Source organism: Cheilinus undulatus, linkage group 23 (genome assembly GCF_018320785.1).
Source record: "Cheilinus undulatus linkage group 23, ASM1832078v1, whole genome shotgun sequence".
Taxonomy (NCBI): Eukaryota; Metazoa; Chordata; class Actinopteri; order Labriformes; family Labridae; genus Cheilinus; species Cheilinus undulatus.
The window spans coordinates 15,491,547-15,513,250 of record NC_054887.1 but is presented as its reverse complement, the minus strand read 5'-3'; the positions used below and the strand labels follow the sequence as shown (position 1 = coordinate 15,513,250).

The following is a 21,704-nucleotide window of genomic DNA, read 5'->3' as shown; positions in this document are numbered from 1 at the left end:
GGCTTAGGGTCTCCAGTGAACCAGGATGAGAGCCATTATCCACAAATGGAGAAAACTTGGAACAGTGGTGAACCTTCCCAGGAGTGGCTGGCCTACAAAATGACTCCAAGAGAGCAACACTGACTCACCCAGGAGGTCACAAAAGAACCCAGAACAGCATCCAAAAACCTGCAGGCCTCACTTGACTCAGTTAAGGTTAGTGTTCACAATTCAACAACTGGACTGAACTGGACTGGGGAAAAATGGCATCCATGGGAGAGTTCCAAGACCAAAATCACTGCTGACGAAAAAGAGCACAAATGCTCACCGCATATTTGACAAAAATCATCTTGATGATCCCCAAGACCTTTGGACTAACAAGACAAAAGCTTAACTTTTTGGAAGGTGTGTGTTCCATCACATCTGGCGTGAAACTAACACAGCATTTCTTGAGAAGAACATCACAAGGACAATCAAACGTGGTGGTGGTAGTGTGATGTGTGGGCTGCTTTACTGCTACAGAACCTGGAAAGTTTTCAGTAATTGATGACCGCATGAATTCTGCTCTCTACCAGAAAATCCTGAAGGAGAATGTCCGGCCATCAGGTAATGACCTCAAGCTCAAGTGCTCTTGGGTTATGCAGCAGGAAAATGATGTGAAACACCCCAGCAAGTCTGACTCTCAAAGACTTAAAAAAACATAATGAAGGTTTTGGAGCAGTCTGGTCAAAGTCTAGACTTAACTCTGATTGAGATGCTGTGGCATGACCTTAAACAGGCTGTTCATGCTCGGAAACCCTTCGATGTGGCTGAATTAAAACAATTCTGTGAAGAAGAGTGGGCAAAAATTTCTCCACAGCAATGTGAAAGACTTGCCAGTTATCACAAATGCTTGCTTGCAGTTTTTGCCACCAAGGGGCTCAGGATTTTAGTACAGTTGACCCAAAGTCTGGTTTATTTGATCAGAATAAGCACAAGTGTGCTGTACTCAGCCACTGTGCCTCAGAAAATCCACTTTGAGGCTGTTTAGACATTATATCATGTATACTTGATCACAGTTAGTGGGGGATGCGAATGAAGCTGTGGCAAAGTATGGGATAAGTCAACTCTAAACATCTTCAAAAAACATGCTATCTGTCTAACACAGGCCCATTTCATCCTCTGATGTTCATCCTCTGTTGTTGGTGTCTCTACAGTGATAAAAACATCCACGGTTCCCTCTTCTTCTTTCTCCTTCTGGGTGAATTTTCAAACCAACTCCATTAATTCTTCTCTCTGTTATTAAAACACATACATTCCATCAGTCTGTCCCTTATGTTGACTGTCCTTTATTGACAACTTTTGGAAAAGTGGTTGGAATCGGCTCTCACTCCACTTGAGGTTCACCCACTATTCCAAAAGTTGCCAGCTACGGCCTTCTGTTTGGCCAAAATGGAGAAAAAAGGCCTCAACATTCCCAACTTCACCAACATTCCGTCCTCTGCCTTTGATGGTCCTCTTTGGAGTCTTTAATAGGCTTTATAAAGATGACGTCATCAGAGCTTATAAAGCATTCCATCCTTCAAACCAACTAGCTCAGCAGGAAGGGAAGGAGAAGCAGTCACACCAGGGCACAGTACCAAACTGTCGTTCACAATATGAATGCATCCCTACCCTGATGATTATTTCTGCTTTATTCTTTTTTACTCATCTTTTAATTCAGCACATTCGTGGAGGTTAAAACCCCTTGTTTCAGCTGTCATCAGATTATTTATCTCTTACTTGTTATCATTCAAATATGTGTTTCTTTAAACCCGCTCTCTAACTTGAACCAAAGCCGTCCCACAGCGAGTAAAACCTGTCGACTCTCTAAACCGAACTCTTCCAAACCCTCGAGATCATGCCGTCTCTACATCTGTTGTTCTCGGACACATCGGGAGGGGGGGTCGCGACTCTTTGTAGATGCCTCACCTCACTCTGGTACAGGTAACAGACTTTGTAGTGGAGCAGAGGTTCTCTTTGACACGAGGAGCTGAAAGGCCCCGACACGCAGAGGGGAGCTCGCCACTTCCTGCTCTTTGAACCTCAAAGCTCTGCGGACGGACAGAGGATGGCAGGGGGGCTGAAGTGGACCCAGACTCCAAAGAGAGAGACCCCTCCCCAAACAGAGAATATCACCTATAAACTCTGACTACATGATCAGCTAGGGCTGGGAAGTATATCAGACTTTTAAGATGTATGGAGATATTTTTAAGGAGATATGGAGTGAGACAATATTTTTACTACTGAAATAAATTTAATAGATTTATTTAATAGATATTCATAATTTCTTATGTTATATGGCTATATATTTTGGGGTAAGACATTATCATTTGCATCAATTGTTGTGGATATGCTAAGTAAACATGAAGAACCACTGACAGTTCAATGCTTATTGATCACAAGATAATCTTTTTAAAATGCTGACTCTGAATGGGGATTTATCGTTTTGTTTATCTTATATAAAGAGCATTTTTATTATTGTAAAAATCAAATGATACTGATACCTGTGTGATGGGACAAAATAAAAAAAAAGAAGTCTGAGACACCCATTATTGAGCTGTATATTAATTTGAGAAATCAAAACTGAAGGCAAACTTGTAGGTATTGTTGAAATTGCACAAATATTTTGGCAATTTTTGGAAAGTAGGTGCAGTTGAAGAGCAATAAAGATTTTCTTTTGATTTTTGCAGTTCTCCCTACATTCCATATGTTGCCCCTGTATTTGGCATTATTTGGATAACGATATGACTTTTGTTGATTTCTAAAGTGCACAAAAACATTAGCAATATTTCGAACGTGTGTGGAAATGGTAAGGAGTTCAGTTTTCCTTTGCTTCCCACCAGTTCCACCAACCTTTCAAACTTGACAAACCTATGGTGCAATATAGACAGTATGGTCTCGTCTTTGATTAAATTTGATAGTTTACATCTAAATTACACAAACAAGTTGGCAAAATTTGGAAAATGAGTTTATTTAAAGAGGAGTACGGATTTCCTTTACTGCTTACCAGTTTCACCAATTTTTCCAAATGTTATCGGCGTATTTGGCAACATTTGGTTGCAGATATTACTGGTAGGATTTAAGGATTTTCTGTGCTCAACGCCAGTTCACCGCTGCCGACGTGCGCAGCTACCAAGAAATAAACTCCATACAGAGCTGCATAACGTGAATCATGGCGACCGTAGACATGTCAGTACACAACTTTTTGAAAAGAAAACAACCCATCGCTGTTCTTTGTTCTTCTTTTAATGAAGAAATGTCGTCAAGTTATGATAAAACTAGCGCTTTATCAGCATCCACACAAATGTCTTCTGCCATAGTGCCACCTGCCTCCTGTTGCTGCCCTACGTCAGGACTCCGCCGTGCCTGAAAGTACTGCCCCTTGTCACTGATTGGTCCTGCCACTTTCTAACCCAGTCCAGTTGGTTCATATGGGACCTTTGCAAGATGGATTTGCCAGTATGGACGAATCCATCTGCTTTGCAAGGTTACAGTTCGCCCATTTTTTAAAATTTTGCAAATTTATTTGTACAATTTAGACAGTATGCACTCTTCTTTGGTTAAATTTTGATTGAAGATTATGTCTTTGCACATAAACATTGACAAATTTTGGAAATCAGGTGATACTGGTGCTGAGTAAAGTTTTCTTAAGATGTATCATGAGGTATCTGTCCTTTTTGATCCAACTACTCCATACAACAGCATTTTTACAGCTGCAGTTTATACAAATAAACAGACAGGTTGGCAAGGGTTTTGTACAATATAGACTGAATGTAGGAGTTTGCTTGCAATTTGTGTTCATTTGAAAAGAAAAATGGCCCGATAGTGGGTGTCATGGGCTTCTTTTTTAATTGTTATGGTATCAAACTGGTTTCAAGCTACTATTAGTACAGTCTGGACAGAGCATTTGACCAGGATTATGGGCCTACGGTCCATCCATACTGTCTACTTTCTGTTTGGTCTTAAATCAGAGCATGGCAGCGGTGATTGTGGTAAACTTTATCAAACCCACTCCATATGATCAGAACATGCTCTAACTTTGACTTCATGCATGATCAGTGGTGTGTTTCATGTTTGTTGAAGCGTCAGGAAGCTGCCAGCATCCATCGTACTGAGACTGATTCACTTCAGTTCACATCAGCTGTGGTGATGATTCAGACAGGACCAGATCTGTTGTATGTTCACTTTAAAACTTTAACAGGAAGTCAAAGTTGTGTTTTCAGGGGATCAAACCTAAACTCTTGTCTGAGACTATATAGTTTATTCAAGCAGGAGAACTTGGTACTAAATCACCTTTAATTGAATGAAAGACCATCTTTTATGCCATAGATTTTGTCATTAAAGTTTTCCTTGAAGTATTAGTGAAATATCATCTGAACATACTCACATGAACTTAAATTCTCATTTTATCATGTTGTGTCGTCTCATCTCATTTCATGCACCCAAGACCTTGTTTCATCTCAATTCTTGACCCCATTATCTTGTCTTGTTTTATGAACTCAAAACATCATTTGGTCACATCTTGTTTCGTCTCATTCTGGTGAATATCTTCTCTGGTCTAGTCTTGTCTGGTCTCAACCCCAATATTTCATGTGGTCATCCTGTCTCATCTTGTCTTGTTCTTGTGAACCTATATCGTCATGTTCTGTTTCTTTTAATTCTTGTGAGACCTTCGCCTAGTCTAATTCTTCTGAAACCAAAATCTCACCCTTTCTCATCTTATCTTGTCTCGTTCTTATGAGCCAATATTTCACCTCATTTCATCTCATCTCACTTTTCTTGTCTTGTCTCATCTCATTCTCCTGAAACTTGTATCTCATCCTGTCTCATCTCGTCTTGTCTTGCCTCATACTTGTGAACCCGATATATTGTCTTGTCTAATTTCTGTCTAGTCTCATGAGCTTAGTGTCCTCTTGTCTTGTGTCATGCTTGTAAAATAAATATGTTGTTTGGTCTCATCTTGTTCTGTCTCATTCTGGTGAATGTCTTCTCTTGTCTGGCCTTGCCTGGTCTTGAGCCCAGTATTTTATCTGGTTTCTCTCTTGTCTCGATTCCTCTTGTCTTGTCTCGTTCTTCTGAAACCAATATCGCACCCTGTCTCGTCTTATCTTCTCTCATTCTTATGAGCCAATATCAGATCTAGTTTCATCTTGTGTGGTTGGGTCTCATCTCATTTAATTTTTCTTGTCTTGACATTCTCTTGAATCTTGTATTTCATACTGTATCATCCCCTCCTGTCTTGACTCATACTTGTGAGCCCAATATCTCGTCTTATCCCATTTACACGACATCTAATGAGCCCAGTATCTTGTCATGTGTCATTCTTGCGAAAACCAATATCTCATCCTCTTGTCTCTTCTCTTCATGTCCCATTCTTGTGAGTCCAAAATCTAGTCTAGTCCCATGTAGTTTTTCTTGTCTTTTCTTGTTTCAGTCCCTTAAAGAAAATATCTCATCATGCCTTGTCCCATTCCTGTGAGCTACTCTTGTCTCATTTCCACGTCTCTTGAGACGGATATCTTGTCTCACCCTGAGAGTTTAGTATTGTTTCTCCCCTTGTACCCAGCTCACAGAGTTGCCGGTTATCTTAAAGCCTTATATTTAACTTGATGGATTATCCTTTTTCTGCAGTTATTAGGCTAGACAATATTTTGTTTTACTCCAGAGTTTCCGTGACCATGGAGATCCCAGCTGGCTGTCTGTTTCCTGTAACAGCGTTAAAGAACCTTCTGTCTTAGGACCTTTAAAGGCTGGTCTAAACATGTCTGTATTTATATCACATTGAACCGAATGATCACAACCACCACTCCAAACTCCTCACCACACAGAGAGTCTCACTGGGTCTCTTCACTGTTTTCCCTTTAAGACCCATGGCATTTTAAAAGCAATTTGACCCCTGCTGGACCCCGTCACTTAATCTCGGCGGGCTTGGCAGTGGCTGAAAACGTCCTCTCTGAGCCCCAGAGGCACGGCTCCGGACACTTGGGCTGCCGCAATCACAGGCGACCGACCGGGCCAATTACAGAGCACCCTGCACCAGGGCTGAATTTTCATCTTATCTATCCAAATGTCAGCCTCCTGCTTATTAGCTATCATCACGCTGGTGCCAATCATACACACACGGTGAGATGAGAGGCTTCATTGGTGCGCAGCCACGCCTCAGCCCATCCACCTCCCACTGAGTCCATCTCACAGTTCCTCTCCTTTATTTATCTTTGTACCAGGGCTCCGTCTGGATCATTATTTTTGTTCTCTGTGGCTCAGGAGGCCATGATTAAGAGTACCACTAACCAGCCATGGTGATCAATAGGAATTATCAGGGTTTGAGGTTTTTGGCTTCTTATCAATATTACTGATTCAAGAATCCAATTTATTATGGTTTAGACATAAAGATAACTGAAAGAGTGGTAACTTGTACTGGATGTGTAGTTCAAGGTTTATTTCTCACCTTCTGAGGTCTGTTAAGCTTTTCCTGATATGAGTGTTTCATAATAACAAGAATTCCAACAACATAACAGTGAGGTAATTTTGTTGTGAGGAACTTGCTGGAAAACATGCATTTATGACTGATTTAACTGAGTTTTAATGTGAAAAACTGGTGCACCTCCAACTTTCACATTCTCAAAATGAGATTAAAAGAACTTTATTAACGAAAAGGGTATGTATGAAAGTCTATTTTCACCATACAGCCAGACATAATTAAGACTTTATTTTTTCTTTATAATTACAAGACTGATGTGATTTTCCTTTTTTAAGTGGCAGAAATGGGCTTTCATAGGTAAGAGATTTGTCAGGACTCAGAGTCATATCCTCAAAGACCATCCTTACCAGGTCCTTTGGCTTTCTGTGTTTTATTGCATGTTTGATGATGTTTTCGGTCTTTCAGGGCGTTGGTACATCCGTGAGGGCTGGCTGAAGACGGTTCCTCCCAAAGGTAAAGAAGCCAAACCAAAGATGTTCTTCCTGTTCTCCGACATGCTGCTGCAGGCCAAACGCTGTAGTCCGCTGCATCCCACCAACGGGGACAAGTTTGCCGGTCAGCACGCCTACCCTCTGCACGACTGCAACGTGGAGAAAGTGTTCGGACACACCCGGAGCCAGGGCGGCCTGCTCAGCGTAAGTTACAGCCAACAGGGACCAGAACTGACCAACTGCAGACAAAGGGAGCCTTTATTGGGTTCCACCTTCACCAGCAGGTCAATCTTTGTCAAGCCTTACTCTCTTTGGTGACTGTCATGAAGTTAGAAAGAGCCCAAGAGCAGCCTCTTGCCCCTCAAAACTGAGCTGCAGGGGTGAAATCAACCGCTATGAAAAGGGACGGCCCAGGCCTGATGGTCAGAGTAGTTTAAGGCCGACCTATTTTTATTTTGAATTGAGAAATACAAAATCAAGAAACAAGCTGATTCCCAATTAACCTTTAAAAATGGAAAAGCAAACCATCTTTCAATGTCTTGTTTTCTCGTTTTTAATTATAATTTCTCTGTTTTTGTTTCCCATAAACAAATGTAAAAAATAGTTAATTTTTTTATCATATTGTTTAATATATTTTGATCAAAACAGGAAGATCAAAGAATGAATACTGGTGAATTAACGTTCTTTTTTTCCCCAATTTCTTGGTGCAGACTTGGTGCAGGAAAAAGAAAAAAAGAATGTAACATCATCAGTGTTTCATTCTTTTATCTTTCTTTTTGATCAGATCATAAAAATGGCAAAATGTAAAAAAAATTTTTTAGTTATTAGAATTACATATATTTTTTTGAACAGTTCATTTTCTGTTTCTTGATTCTCAAAACAGAAACTGTTCATATTTTCTTTCTTGCTTAATATTGAAGGGCCTGAACATGCCAAAGTAACGGCATTTGGGAAACAGCTTGTTTCTTGATTTTTAAATTCCTCATTTAAAAACAAAAATAATTTGACTGTAAAATAAACTGACCTCTCATAGAGACATTTCTAGTGCCATTTATACAATGCACATGCATAATAAAAAAACCATAATGCATTAAAAAAACATTAAATTGTGATATCAGTTCATTACCACAATATTCTTATCTTGCCGATGATTCCCAAGGCATTCTGGGAGATTTCCTCTCAGTTTGGAGTGCCCCTCTTTAAAATCTCTGTTTGAAGGTCCATGTTTCCCTAGCACTTCACTCTAACCCTCCATTCAACAAGAATCCGGACACCCAGCTCCTCGACGGGAATGTGGAAAATGAACCCACAGTGAGAGCAGACATGGAAAAAAACAACAACCTGAAGTCTTTGACAATCAACGATCTTTCAGTTGTTATTGATCAGTCCGTTCTTTTCTCTGTGGCTGTCTCTGAGTTCCTGTATAAAAAACTCTTAAAAGTTGAATTTTATAAAACACTGTGTGAGTGGGACAGCAGGTGGAGGAGACATCTGTTCTCTGATTTGAGTCCACACATGAGTGAATCTCTATCTGAAGCTTTATTTAATTTCCTCTTCTGATGTCTGCTGATTTGTCTTTCTCATGGCCTGATCGCTCTCAGTTTTATAGAGTGATAGTCGGACAGACACCTGAAACTGATCCAGGCTTGTTGGGTTAAAATGTTTCTGTTATTAATGTAGACCTTTGTTCCGTCCTTGACCTCTCCTTAATCACTTCATACCTTCACCAAATTAGTCTAAAAAGTTAAACTTAGAATGTTTCTGTTGTCTGATCGTCTACAGGCCTCTGTACAGCTGCTGCTGACAAACAGCCTCTAAATGATGAAGCTGCTGTCAGGAAATATTCAAAGCACCATGTCAGGCATTACTGGATGAGAAACCAAAGGAGTTCTGAAGAGTTTAGAACTGATTCTACAGTGGGGCAGTTTTAATTTATCAATGTTTAATGGTGGTTTTACTTCAGGGCCATGGGCCAAGATTTGTGCACACGACCCAAAAGTCTGGTTCATTTGATCAGTGAGAACACAAGCATACTATCAAGGCTGCATGTTAGGGGGGTTAAATGGGAGCCCTCCATGGGCCCCAGCAAAATGGGGGTAACCATATTTTATATTTAACCTATATAATACCAATCTTATCAAAGTAACACAAAATATGAATGTCTTTTGTTTATGCTGTAGTGCAATACAGCCTTTTTACTTTGAAATAAAGGCAACTTGAAAGAAAGGCAAAATTGGCCAAAGTGGGTTTAAAGTGGCAAAAATAGACAGTAATACGTGAGGGAAAGTGGGTAAAGAGTGACAAAAATATGTTAAAAGAGGATAGATGGGATAAAAGCAGCAAATATGTGTTAAGAAATACATAAAAGAGAAAAGTGGGTAAAAAAATAGTGAAAAGCCATTAAAAGTGTCAAAAATGGGCAGAAAGTGCTAAAATCAGGTTTAAAGTGGCAAATATGGGCAGCTCAAATAATGAAAAGGGGTTAAAACATAGAAAGAATTAGTTAAAAGTGGCAAAAATGAGCGAGAAGTGCCAAAAATTTGTTAAAAAAGGGGAAAAAAATGTGTGGAGCAAGTGATCAGAAAGAGTTTAAATTTGGTATGAATTAATAATTTGAACATCAGAGCCAGAGCTTGGCACTCTTTTAAGCTCCAGAATAAAACCTTTTGCCAGGATGTGAGTACCAATTCTACTAATCCAACACACATGCACTGATATCATCTATGCATCACGAATGGGCAGGGTCCATTTACAGGGTTTTTCAGGGGGCCAGCCAATTCTTCAGGCAGGCCTGCATACCATACTCGGGCATGGCCCCTGAGTCTGCTTGACAAGGTTGTCTATGGTATGATTCATGGAAGATGTGAATGCCACCATGCCCAAGTACAAGCACTCGTCAGTTCTGAACTTCTCCTGTCTCTTCAAAAGATGTTCAGCACAGGCTCAGTCTTCACCTTGTGTTGACTAAAAGTTGGTAGAACTGGCAAGGATTTTTGTTGCCAACTATGTTTGGCCACCAAAATGGCGGGAAAACGGCCCCAACTTCACCAACATTCCACCCTCTGCCTTCGAAGATGATGTCATCCTTTAAAACCTTTAATAGGCTTTAGAAAGATGTCATCTTCAAGGCTTCCATCTTTCAGATCCACTATGGAGAAAATAAAGTTGTTTTTAGTTCCTGAACCTCACTGCTGAGCTCTGTAGCTTACAGTAGAGAAATTAAATCTGTTAATTATTTACGAATTCTCAGAACAAAAAGATAAATCACTCCTGATTGTATTTAACTGTAACCTGGTCATCATCTCCTTCCTGTGTATCACTGTGCAGTGATTTCAGCTCTCGCTGCCGCTGTGCATTCCCGCTCAGTGTTGTGAATGAAAACGCTTCTCCGAGCTCCTTAATGAAACGTCTCCTGATGTGCAGATTACTCCTGGCTGTATTATGTGTGCAGAGCAGTGATGGCCGCCTGCTGGAGCAGAATCTCTCAGCTGCTGGATCAGATTAGGCTGCAGATCCGTCTCCTCCGGCCCTCCACTAAATACATCTTCCTCACGCCTGTCGCCCTCCCCGCAGCCCGCCGCGCGTTATCTAATGGCAGAAATGGCATTTCATTAGCCTCTTATCCCGCCGAGGCCCCAATGCATACTCAATAGCATTACACGTAATTTCTCATAAGGACACATTATTGATCCCGGGCCCCTACCTGAGCGCAGGAAAAGGGCTGTCAGCACTCCAGGGCCCGGCTCATCCCACCAATGAAGAATTAAAGCCAAATTAAATTTGACAGCTGTAAATGCCAGGCCAATCTATATGCAAAGTTTGCAGCAAAAATGTCTTTTATTAAAATTTCTGCTGTTTGTTTTGTCTTTTTCTGTGTGTTTGGAGAGAGCCTTTTCCTCTTCTTCTCCTCTCGCTGCATCGCTCTCTCTCTTGCTGCTCCTACTTTTTCCCATATCCCTGACACGTTCCCTTTGATGTATAAATAATCAAGCTAAATTATGTGCAGCGATGAGGCGCCGTGCTCTGCCGCTCTTATTATACAAAGTAATTTCTACCTAAGAGGGTCAGATTTCCTGACAAATCCCTAATTACCACGCTGCAACACAAGAGGAATGTATTTGTGCATAAATGAGCCGCTGTCCCCGCACCGTGAGCCGCACTGAACTCCATAATGAGATAATACTTCTGATCACACCATGTTTGAAATCTTAATGTATTTAATGCAGACAGAGAGCTGTTTGAGTGAAAACATCGTTATAGGAGCTTTATGTTCATATGAGTCTGAATTAGGCTCATTACTATACCAGACATTTATTCAGAATGATAATGAAACCTGTTTGATACATGAAAAGAAGACAAGTTTGACACAACCAATAACAGACTGGGTTTAGTTCTTGAAAATGTATGACAAACTTCTTCACAGTTTCTGAACTGCACAGATGGGTAATTGGACAAGAAATGTGATGTCCAAATGGTTCTGATGCATCTGAGTATATTTTACAATTTTCTCAGTCCTCGAGCTCTTTTGAAAGGTTTCCAACATAAACATGCAGCCAAGCCATCTATGTCCTTTTTGGTGCTTGAACAGCAATTTTCTAGTCCAGCCACAAAGGCTCTATTGGATTGAAGTCTAGGCTGTGACTCTGCCACTCCAAAAGTGTGAAGGAACTCTGGTTTCTGTACAATTCAGAGAGTTTTACCTGTGAGTTTTAGATGATCAATGCCTCTTATGCTCATCTTATGAAAAGACGTCGTTTTTGAAGCTTTGTCACTCTTTGGTAGAGCTGGTCCTTGGAGTAGTGGAGAATGTTTCATTATAAAATACATTTAATGGGATGATTTTATACATTGGTTTTGGGGAATCCTTCTAAATTTCAAGTCTTTTCAGTGATATTGATCATTGAAATAACAGATCATATCAAATAAAAGCCTGTTGTATTGAAAAGCAAATGTGATTACAGTTGATTGATTTGTGACTTTTAGTTGCAGCTGCAGGTGAATATGAGATCTAGTTTAATATGAAGAAGGCCTGATCCTCTTTTTTGTCTTCCTTTTCATATGAAGCTCTAAAAGCTTTAATATCAAAGCTGAGTCTACTTCCAGCAGTGTGTTTTGTGTTTAATCACAGCACGTTTTAGCAGATTTGGTGATTTAAAGGTAGACAGTGCAGCTTCTTTAATACTTAAGAGGAGCTCTGACTGCATGTTTTTAGTTCTCCCATTTTCCCATCAGTATGAGCCGTTTTTACTCAACTTTATTTTCTGTTTTTGCTCATAAATCAGAGCTCTGGGCGTGTTTGGGGCCTTAATGATGGTCTGGCAGTAAAAGCAGTGTTATTTTTTTAATGTACATTGAGCAAACTGAGAGAAAGGACGTGTTTAGTTGATGTAGGCTGCCCTCTGCTGTTTGAAACGTGGTACTCAGGCTTCTTAAGAACATCCTGCTGAAAAAAAATCTACTTTTTGTCTTAATTATGTCTAAAACATGGGATTTTATTTTATGTCTTTAATTTTCTTGTTTTGTTGTGCTTATATGTTTTTTAATCTTTATCTTTTATACTATTTTTTGTTAGAAACATATGCCAGAGTTTAGATTTTACCTTTAAGAGTGTTTTTTGAAATTATTACATGGTATATCTCATAAGATAAAATCATTAATTTAGAAAAATGTCTGAAAATCTATTGTTGCTTCATGTTATTTTAAGGAAGCTAAAACAAACCTATAAATTTCTTATTAAAAAGTTGGGTTAACTAATTTTCTTTATCCTGCTCCTCTTCAAACACCAATTCATGAAGTGTTTATCTATGTGTGTATTTTTTGTTACTGGTGGTAATGGTCAGTGAGGTTTTTACCCCCACCAAGGAGGTTATGTGATTGGCAGGGTTTGTTAGTTTGTTTGTTAGCAACATAACTCAAAAACTTACTATCTCCAAATAGTCCTGAATCCAGGAATGTTTTAAAGGATTCTGTACTATTGGGAGACAGGGCTAATGGCGGAGGTCTGTGCTCTCCGAGTGGTTTTCTAGTTTACCTTCTGTTTTCTATGTTTGGGAAAAAAATATTTCTACTTGAATTTGTCCTCAGCCTCACAGTTCTCTTTTCGTTTTTTCCAGCTGACGTTCCCTGAGGCCAAACTTCTGCTGATGTCCAACAACCAGGAAGATCTGAATGACTGGTACCAGAGCCTCTCCTCTGCTGTCAGGTCAGCACGGCTACATGCTAAAATACACACTAAAATACACACTAAAATACACACTAAAGTACATGCTAAAATACACACTAAAATACACACTAAAGTACATGCTAAAATACACACTAAAATACACCCTAAAATACACACTAAAGTACATGCTAAAATACACACTAAAATACACACTAAAATACACACTAAAGTACATGCTAAAATACACACTAAAATACACACTAAAGTACATGCTAAAATACACGCTAAAATACACACTAAAGTACATGCTAAAATACATACTAAAATACATGCTAAAATACACCCTAAAATACACACTAAAGTACACACTAGAATACACACTAAAATACACACTAAAGTACTGTAAATGCTAAATTACACACTAAAATACACACTGAAACACATGCTAAAATACACAGTAAAGTACATGCTGAAATACACACTAAAATACACACTAAAGTGCACGCTAAAACACATACATGAGCTTGTTGCCGGTCAATCACCGGGCTGACATTTAGAGACAGACAACCAGGCAAGCTCACAATCACACCTACGGGCAATTTAGAGTCACCAATTAACCTAGCAAGCATGACTTTGGTGGTGGGAGGAAGCGGGCATACCTGGCGAGACCCACACATCCACAGGGAGAACATGCAAACTCTGCACAGAATGCCCTGACCGGGACGTAAAGCAGGGACCTTCTTACTGTGAGGCAACAGCGCTAACCGTTGCGCTGCTGTGCAGCCCAAATTCAGATGTGCATTCTCTAAATCTACCGAAAATTTTCCACAGAAGGAATTTTTCTTCTACATCTTTGTTGTAAACAAACCGTTGTCATTGTACACCATCAGTTTGCTCATTTATTTCAGCTCCTTTCCACATGAAAATATTGGATTGTTTACTCCCTTGTGTCTGTACCTCATACTGTCTGATCAATAGTACTGAGCTCTTTTAAAGTGTTGGGTAAAAAGTCCCAGCAACAGAGCAGTTTTGCTCCCATCATGTTTTTGTCTGTTTGCGGAATAACAAAACTAAAAGACGTCATGTCATGAGTGGCAGACATGCACAGTAAAACAAGAGTCACCCCAAACAGGGCAAGACGATCATATAGAGTGTTTTCATGACTATTATTTTATGAAGCAGGGCTGTATGTTAACTTTTTTGCCCATAGCGCTGGTGCTACAGAGGTTGACAGTCTTGTAGCAAAGAACAAAAACCTGTAGCACAATCTATGATATGTTTGTTACATCTCAAAAACCAACATGTAACCAAAATATATGCTTAGTAAATGAATGTACTTGAAAAACAAAAACAAACCAGCCTAAATTACAGCTCTCATTAATGTCTACCAAAGCAAACGCTGATGGTTCATTTCCACATTCAGACACAAGACAAGAGCAAACTGCAGGAAGCTGACTAACTTTATAGAAGTGTGGTGCTTTAAGATGATTAGAGCAGTATGATTTAAAAATCAGACTTTGAGACAGATCAGACAGAGGAGCAAATGAGCTCAGTTTGTTCTGCTATTTGCTGCAGGAATCCTTTTGTTTGTATTCATAATTTTTTTTTTTTTACTTTTGGCAGGAACAACAGACAGCTTAAGTCTTTTTCTGTGTTCATCCTTATAACTTAAACTTTAGTGTGTTCTAGAGACTGAAGTATGTTTCTTTGTTCGTTCTTGAACTGTGTTTCAAGGACTAAAGTTTTAGGTCAAAACTACATTTATATATTGGTATTGATATCAGCTAAATTGAATTTGTAAATATCCCCATATTGTATAAACCCCAATATTGTCCCAATATTGTTGTCTTATATGGGTCTTTTTTAATGGATTTCTTGCAGGCCAATTCAAAAGGACCATATATATTTACTGATACTCAGAGTAATATGAAAATATTTCTAACATTAGTAGAAATTAACTAAATTAACTTGTTAACTAAACAGCAGCAGCTATGATATCAGTGGAGAAAAAAAATGCATTGTTTTATACATCAATCTTTAATGAGACTTTAGCGCAGACTGAGAGCTCTGTCCTCTCACTGACAGCCAACTCCCTGCGACCGTCAGTGCATAATTGGAAAGGACAAGGCTAACGGAGAAGTAAGCTAGTAGATACACGTTTTTAACATCGTCCAGCCTATGTGCCTTAAAATAAAACTTGGGATTATAGCAGCGCTCCTCTTCAACATAATGACACCTGTACTGCGTCTACCCTGAGCCTGCCCCATCTGTTAGAGCTGCAGCAGGCCACTCTCTCATCATGGAGCGAGGCCGCTCGCGCTCCAGACGCACAGGGTGGGCACGACAAGAAGAAAAAACATTCTGCTTGAGTCAAAAATGTACCAGAAATAAGAAATAAATGGACTGGGCATGAAATTAAAATCTCACATCAAAGTGGAGTGAAGTTTTTGGGGCAACAAGTCAAACCTAATGTCTTATCTGCGCGTCTGGCATTCACACACCTCTCTCACTTTGTCATAGCACCTGTGCGATGAGGAGTGAAAACCTCTTAGCACAGACCAATTTTCTCGTAGCATTTGCGACATTTATGTCGCACTGTACAGCCCTGTGAAGTGTTTTTATTCAGATCAGGCATTTATTCCGATTACAAGTGGTCCATGTAAACATAGCTAGTGTTAGAACACATACAGTACTTTGCAGATCTTTTTGGTCTGTTTTAATTGGGGCTGAAGTAAGGTGTGTAATGGCGAGTAATCCTGTCTGAGGGCACCATCAGGCAAGGAGGAGGATTGACACAACCCAGGCTGTGCTCTGGATATCCGTACACATTACAAGGGGCATGGGAGAAAAATCTGCTGGGAAACAAAATAAAGTCCACACCTTTAGCCCGGAGAAAGGGATGGATGTGGTGAGTAAGCAACCTGCCCGGGTTGCCACAAGCCTCATGCTGTGGATGTCCCATGGCCCCAAAAACCGCCATCCGTCTCTGGGCTTATCACCAGGGGTAAAAAGGCCCGTACAAAAAAGGTGCCATCAAGCTGTCAATATATGTCGAGCTTGACTCTGGCTGCAACCAGAGTTTCCTAAGGCAGAAGACCCTGAGAATATGATTTTCAGGCACAGGTTATGGCACAACAGGTCCTGTGATTAATTCTTAGCAGCCTACATGCCTAAAATGTGTCTACATGACTGTAAATATACTCATGAATCTTTACTTTATGGTGACAGTGGGTGGTGGACCTGGCAAGAAAAGTCTTTAATAGGCTGTAGAAAGATGATGGCATCAAAGCCTAAAACATTCCAACTACATTCATACCTCCCCCTACTGTATCAGACTGTTTACATACAAATCAAACCCAGACCTGGTAGAATCAATCCTGACTAATGTGAAAAGAGTTTCTCTCTCTGCTTCGTATGTCAAAGCACTTAGTAAACAATGATTTCTAACCAGGATTTATACAATAAGATATACAAGTAAAATAAATAAAGATCTTGTGGACAGTAGAAGAATCATGCTCCACTCGGGACTTTCCAACGACCTCCAGGTCAGACCTGCTGAGGGCCTCGACCCCGAGGAGTGTCTGAACCAACCGTCCAGGCTAACGAGTTTATCAGCGTGTCGGGGGGTGGGGGGGCTGTCAGAGAGCTGAGACCACCCTGCAGAAACAGTGTTGGAGAAGGGGGGCTGGAGGCAGTGGACTCTGGGGAGAGTAATTATCTGTGAGGACGACCACAGGGTCAGCACACAGACAGACACAGGGGTCTGAATTATTGATTGGACAAAGACAAACATGCTCACTTGGCTGATGTTGCTCTGAGTTATTATCAAAAATGGATGATTTTCTGATTTTCTGTCATCGTATCAGTTTTATTCACTGATTCTGACAGAGAAATGCGCTCCTCTGAGTCTGATACCAACTGCATAAAGCTTATACTTGAATACACATACAGTTTAGTACTCTGTGCTCATTAAATACAGAGATTAGTAGCAGGGTTTTGTGTATTAAGGACCGTCATACTGCCTGGTGTTACGGATTAAAGGGTGACTGTATCAACTGGTGACATCCAGTAGAAAATGTCTGTGGATTTCATTGTTAAAACAGATGTTTAAATGTTGAAGTTTCCTTTTAGTGACAGGTCAGAAAAACTTACCGGATACGTCCCTTACAAAAACCGAAACAAAGACATTTAACCACAACATTCATGGACTCAATCAGTCTAAAGTCACCAAGTAGCACGATCACTTGTTTAGCCAGAACACCTGTCATGCAAAGCCATCCATTTAGCTCCAGAAGTTTCTGATGTGATTGTTTATTTCTGTTTTTTTTTGTGATTTGATCAAACAGGAACTAAAAGCCTAATAAAGTTAAGTTAAAATAAAGTTTTCTTCTCTCAAACAGGAAGCTTCAGAATCAAGACAACGTGTATCTCAGAGACGATAGGAACAGGAAACCAGAGAGAGATGCTCACAACAACAGGAAGAGGAACATGGTGAACACAAACTCAGTTAAAACTTTCAATCAGAAGGCCCTATTCAGTATGTTTCCAACCTCAGTAAAGTCAAGCTTTATTGGGATCTTTAACTGGACTACTGTCCTTGTTCCAGTATCTCAGTACAGAGAGTACAGAGTGAGAGACCGTCTCTGCCACTTAGGGGTATAAATTTGAATTTAACACTCCACTATTTAGGGAAAACCCAAAGAGGATTAGGGTTAGGCACCTGAACCCTAAAAGTTAGGGTTAGGGGGAGGGGGAGGAGAGTGGGATGATATTAGGGTTAGTATGTCATTTCCCCCCCGTCGTTATCAGGCAGCTAAAGGGTTAGATTAGGAGCAGTGAAAACATGAACAACTTTACAGCCTTGTACACTGCAAGTACAGACATGACCTCTGTACCTTTATCCTGAATATGACGGTGTTTGATTTAAAATGTGATCCAGTGGTGATGGACCCACAAAGAAAATCACTGGATGTGTTTATAAAGTCATGGTGAGTTTTCTTTTGCCCCCAAATGACAAATGAATACAGAATTGAATTGTACTTACCTGGTCTGAACAAGGACAAAATAATGCTGTGGGATTTTTATTCGCCCTGAGATCAGGGCTGTCGGACTGCCTATTTTAACCACAAAGTCGTGCACCTCAACCAACCAAAACATAAAAGCAGAGCAAAAACGAGATCAAGGGACTTTAAATTGATCATTTAAAGTGCAAGGTGACCTGATAGAAAGTTAAATTTCAAATTCTACACTAATGCATGTTTTAAAAGAATGAAGTGGTGATAAGGAGTGCAAAGACGTTAATACAAACATGATTATAAATGTTTTTCTGTATTGCATCTGATGTGACTGCTCATTTCTTACATTAATAACTCAGATTTGCTTGTTATAGACTAATAATTAAAGTATCTCTGTTCAGGTGAGTAGTGACAGCACTGAGCACGCTCAGGCGTCTGCAGCAGAGTGGGAGAGTAGCGCCCCCAAGAGGATGAAGCAGGCTGATGCAGCAGAGAACAAGTGAGACACTGGAACATGGTCAAAATGAAAACTTTATTTAAATTTCTTTGATTCATGTTTATTTTTATCCATTAAAAATATCAACATGATTAACAGAGATTATCATCTTTTTTTATAAGACTGTCAAGTTTTTAATAACCACAAGCTTTAAATAATACAATTGCCATTTTAGATTTCAGCCCTCTACAGCTCATCCTCCATGTCCAAAGGTTACTGACTTACACTATATGGACAAAAGTATTCAGCCACACCTGTTTATTATTGAATTCAGGTTTCACTTAGACCTGTTTTCACAGGTGTATAAAATCATCACCGAACCATGCTGTCTCCATCTGCAAACATTTGTGATACAAAAAAAGGTCATTCTGCAGAGCTCAGTGACTTCAAACGGGTTTCTGTGATGGATGACACTTTTGCAATAAAAAAGTTTGACATTTCATATTCCACAGTCAGCTGTAAATGATATTATTAAAGGTGGAAGCATTTAAGAACAACAGCCACAAAGCGGAAGACTACGTAAGATCAGAACATAATTTTGTTTTTTTTATAGCTTAATATCTGTTTTTAAATTCCATGAAAGAGAAATAATATTTGAAGTATGTCTATATAGAAATACAGGATTTTGCCACAGCTGTAAGGTGCTGGAAAAGTTTAAAGTGGACCTTGAAAAGTGCTTGAAATCAACCTTTTATAGTTGACAGTACAATGTGTTTATGGTAAAAGATCAAAACATGCAAATGAATGAATTAAACACTTCTTTTCATTGAAAAAGAAATAAAAGCTACATTTTACTGAAATAAACTGATGTGATTGTTTTTGTCCTTTTTCTCAGTGGTGCAGAGACGTCGTCCAGCTGTGTCATCCTCTGATCAACAAGCTCTTCTGCAGATCATCACAGACTTCAGACGGACGTTTGAACCAAAAACAACTCTAAAACAGCTACACATCTGTGCCTTTAACATGTTTTTTATCTAACTGCAGCTTCTGCTCTTCAAGTGCAATATAAACCTTATTTATGTGCTGCTTTAAACTCCAAATATCTGAATGTTTGGCTTTGCTTAAGACGAGTTCACACCAGAGATTCACAACACAACAAGATTGTTTCAGAGCATTACAGTTGGTGGATGCAGCTCGACTCACAGTGACAGTGTTGCTGCACGTCAAGTCAAGAACTAGATTGAGAAAATAGAGCATGCTGATAAAATCTTGTTTTGAAAGGCCAACAGAAATGTGTTCAAAGCAGAGTATTTCATTAGACAAGATCATGTTGTGAGTTTTGGAAAATTTTACCATAAAATCCAGTGGAAAAAATGCACTGAATTCCTATTTTTGCATCTAAAAAGTTGACTGTGCCCTATAAGCCAGTGTGATTGATACACCACAGCATTTAAACATGCTGCATTTGTACCTCGAGTGCATGTAGGTGCCACACAAACCAGACTGGCAGGTATGATGCTAATTTAAAAAAACACCAGTTCGGGATGGCTGGTTTGGCTAAAAAACACTTTTTTTCAGGATGTTAAAGAGCAGTTCATTAGTGAAACTCTTGAGTTTGAACTTGTCTTGTTGTGAACCTTTGGTCTGAGCTGGACTTTAGTCTGGTGCTGCTGCTCTACAGTGAAGATCAAACTACTAACTACTGACTGATAACTTTAAATATACACTTGTGTGAAACGTCTGCGTCTGAATTCACCACAGTGCATTTAGGAAACAGCGCATAGGGAGGAAGAAAAGGATTTTAAACATGTTTTACTTTAAATAGTAATGGGAAAGTTAACCAGCTGATTATATTGTTATTGTTCACTACAAACATTGCTCTGACTCGATCCTTCAAAATTCAAAATTAGATGTGTAGCAGCAAAAAGAAGGATTTATAAAGCTTTAAATTTCTATGAAACAGCAGCTGTCGTGGCTGTGGTTTTGTCATTGTTATAGTCAGGTTTAAAAACACAATGATCTGCTTCATGCAAAACTTCATAATGACCAATATTAGCTCAACAACCATTATTAGATCAGTTATCAATCTTTGTGATTCTAAACAAGCTGAAAAATAAGACAAAACTGTGAAAATGTAAACTAGCAGCATCACAAAAAAAAGTAATGATTATTACCATCTTCTGCTTGACCCAGGTCTGGTTTAGGTGGCAGCATGCCAAGCTTCTCTTGCTCCTCATGACTCTGTTTCTCTGGACAAGAAGACACTGGGAGTTTAGGATTAGGGGTAAAACTTGGAAATGGGACAGAACCTAAGCAAGTCCACTACAACTCTCTTTGGCAACATTTTCTTCCTCCTCCTTGTGGGGGATTCTAAGGTGTTCCCAGACCAGATGGATTATATAATCCCCACAGTGGTCTACTCTGGGGTCTTCTCCCAGTTATTCCTCAGGGAAGAGGTATCATGATCACATGATGAATCACCTCAGCTGGCCTATGAAGGAATCTGAACACTGATTCCCCCCCCCCCTTCAAAAGGAAGACATCCATTTGTTTCTGTTGTTAACAGTTATTTTACTTCTTTTGACAAACAAGGTTGGTTAGAAGACTATTACAAATTAAATTATTTTTATATTTCACCTGTTGAAGATAAAGAGCCTGTTATCTTTAAAATGTTGCCAATGAAATAGCTGTTTTATCATTTTAGTGATAAAATAATGAATTTAAGATCCAGAAATTTTTTTGACTACAAGAACTTTTATTCTTGAATTCTTTTATTTTGAAACAGCAGCAGTTTAGACACAATAAAAATAATTAAGGATTATAATAGGGCTGTTAAGATTAATTGCATTAATCACAATTAACTAAAATTATTATTATTTTTTTTTTGTCCCTTTGGGCAAACTTTGGTTACGCCACTGAAGCATCTCTACAGCCACAGTGATGTAAAAAAAAAAAAAGCTTCTCAATGTCTCATTTCATTTTAAAAAACTTAAGACCGCTTACTTGTGATATCAAAGCTTTACCTTTTCACTGTCCCCTGATTTCCTTTTTAATCCATATCAAGTTCTCTCTTCTGCAGTAATGTTTATGTCATTATCTTAAATATCTCTATAAAAGCAGGTCTGTACCCAAACAGGACGTTAATTACCCTTCGTTTAAGACCGTAGAGAAATCCAAA

The 21,704-nt window shown here is 39.3% G+C and overlaps 1 protein-coding gene across 2 annotated transcripts in view; it reads left to right on the top strand.

Annotated features, from left to right (window-relative positions):
• The window catches only part of arhgef39 (Rho guanine nucleotide exchange factor (GEF) 39), a 60,761-nt gene extending 41,145 nt beyond the window's left edge, over window positions 1-19,616 (top strand). Inside the window, exons 8-12 of one of the 2 annotated variants that reach the window (XM_041781311.1) lie at window positions 6,887-7,116; window positions 13,026-13,114; window positions 17,476-17,566; window positions 18,492-18,589; window positions 19,422-19,616. In XM_041781311.1, coding sequence (XP_041637245.1) covers window positions 6,887-7,116; window positions 13,026-13,114; window positions 17,476-17,566; window positions 18,492-18,589; window positions 19,422-19,458 — 545 coding nt within the window. In that variant the 3' untranslated portion in view covers window positions 19,459-19,616. The remainder of the gene's footprint in view (window positions 1-6,886; window positions 7,117-13,025; window positions 13,115-17,475; window positions 17,567-18,491; window positions 18,590-19,421) is intronic. The other variant, XM_041781312.1, reaches the window with a different exon arrangement.
• Window positions 19,617-21,704: the final 2,088 nt, after the last annotated feature.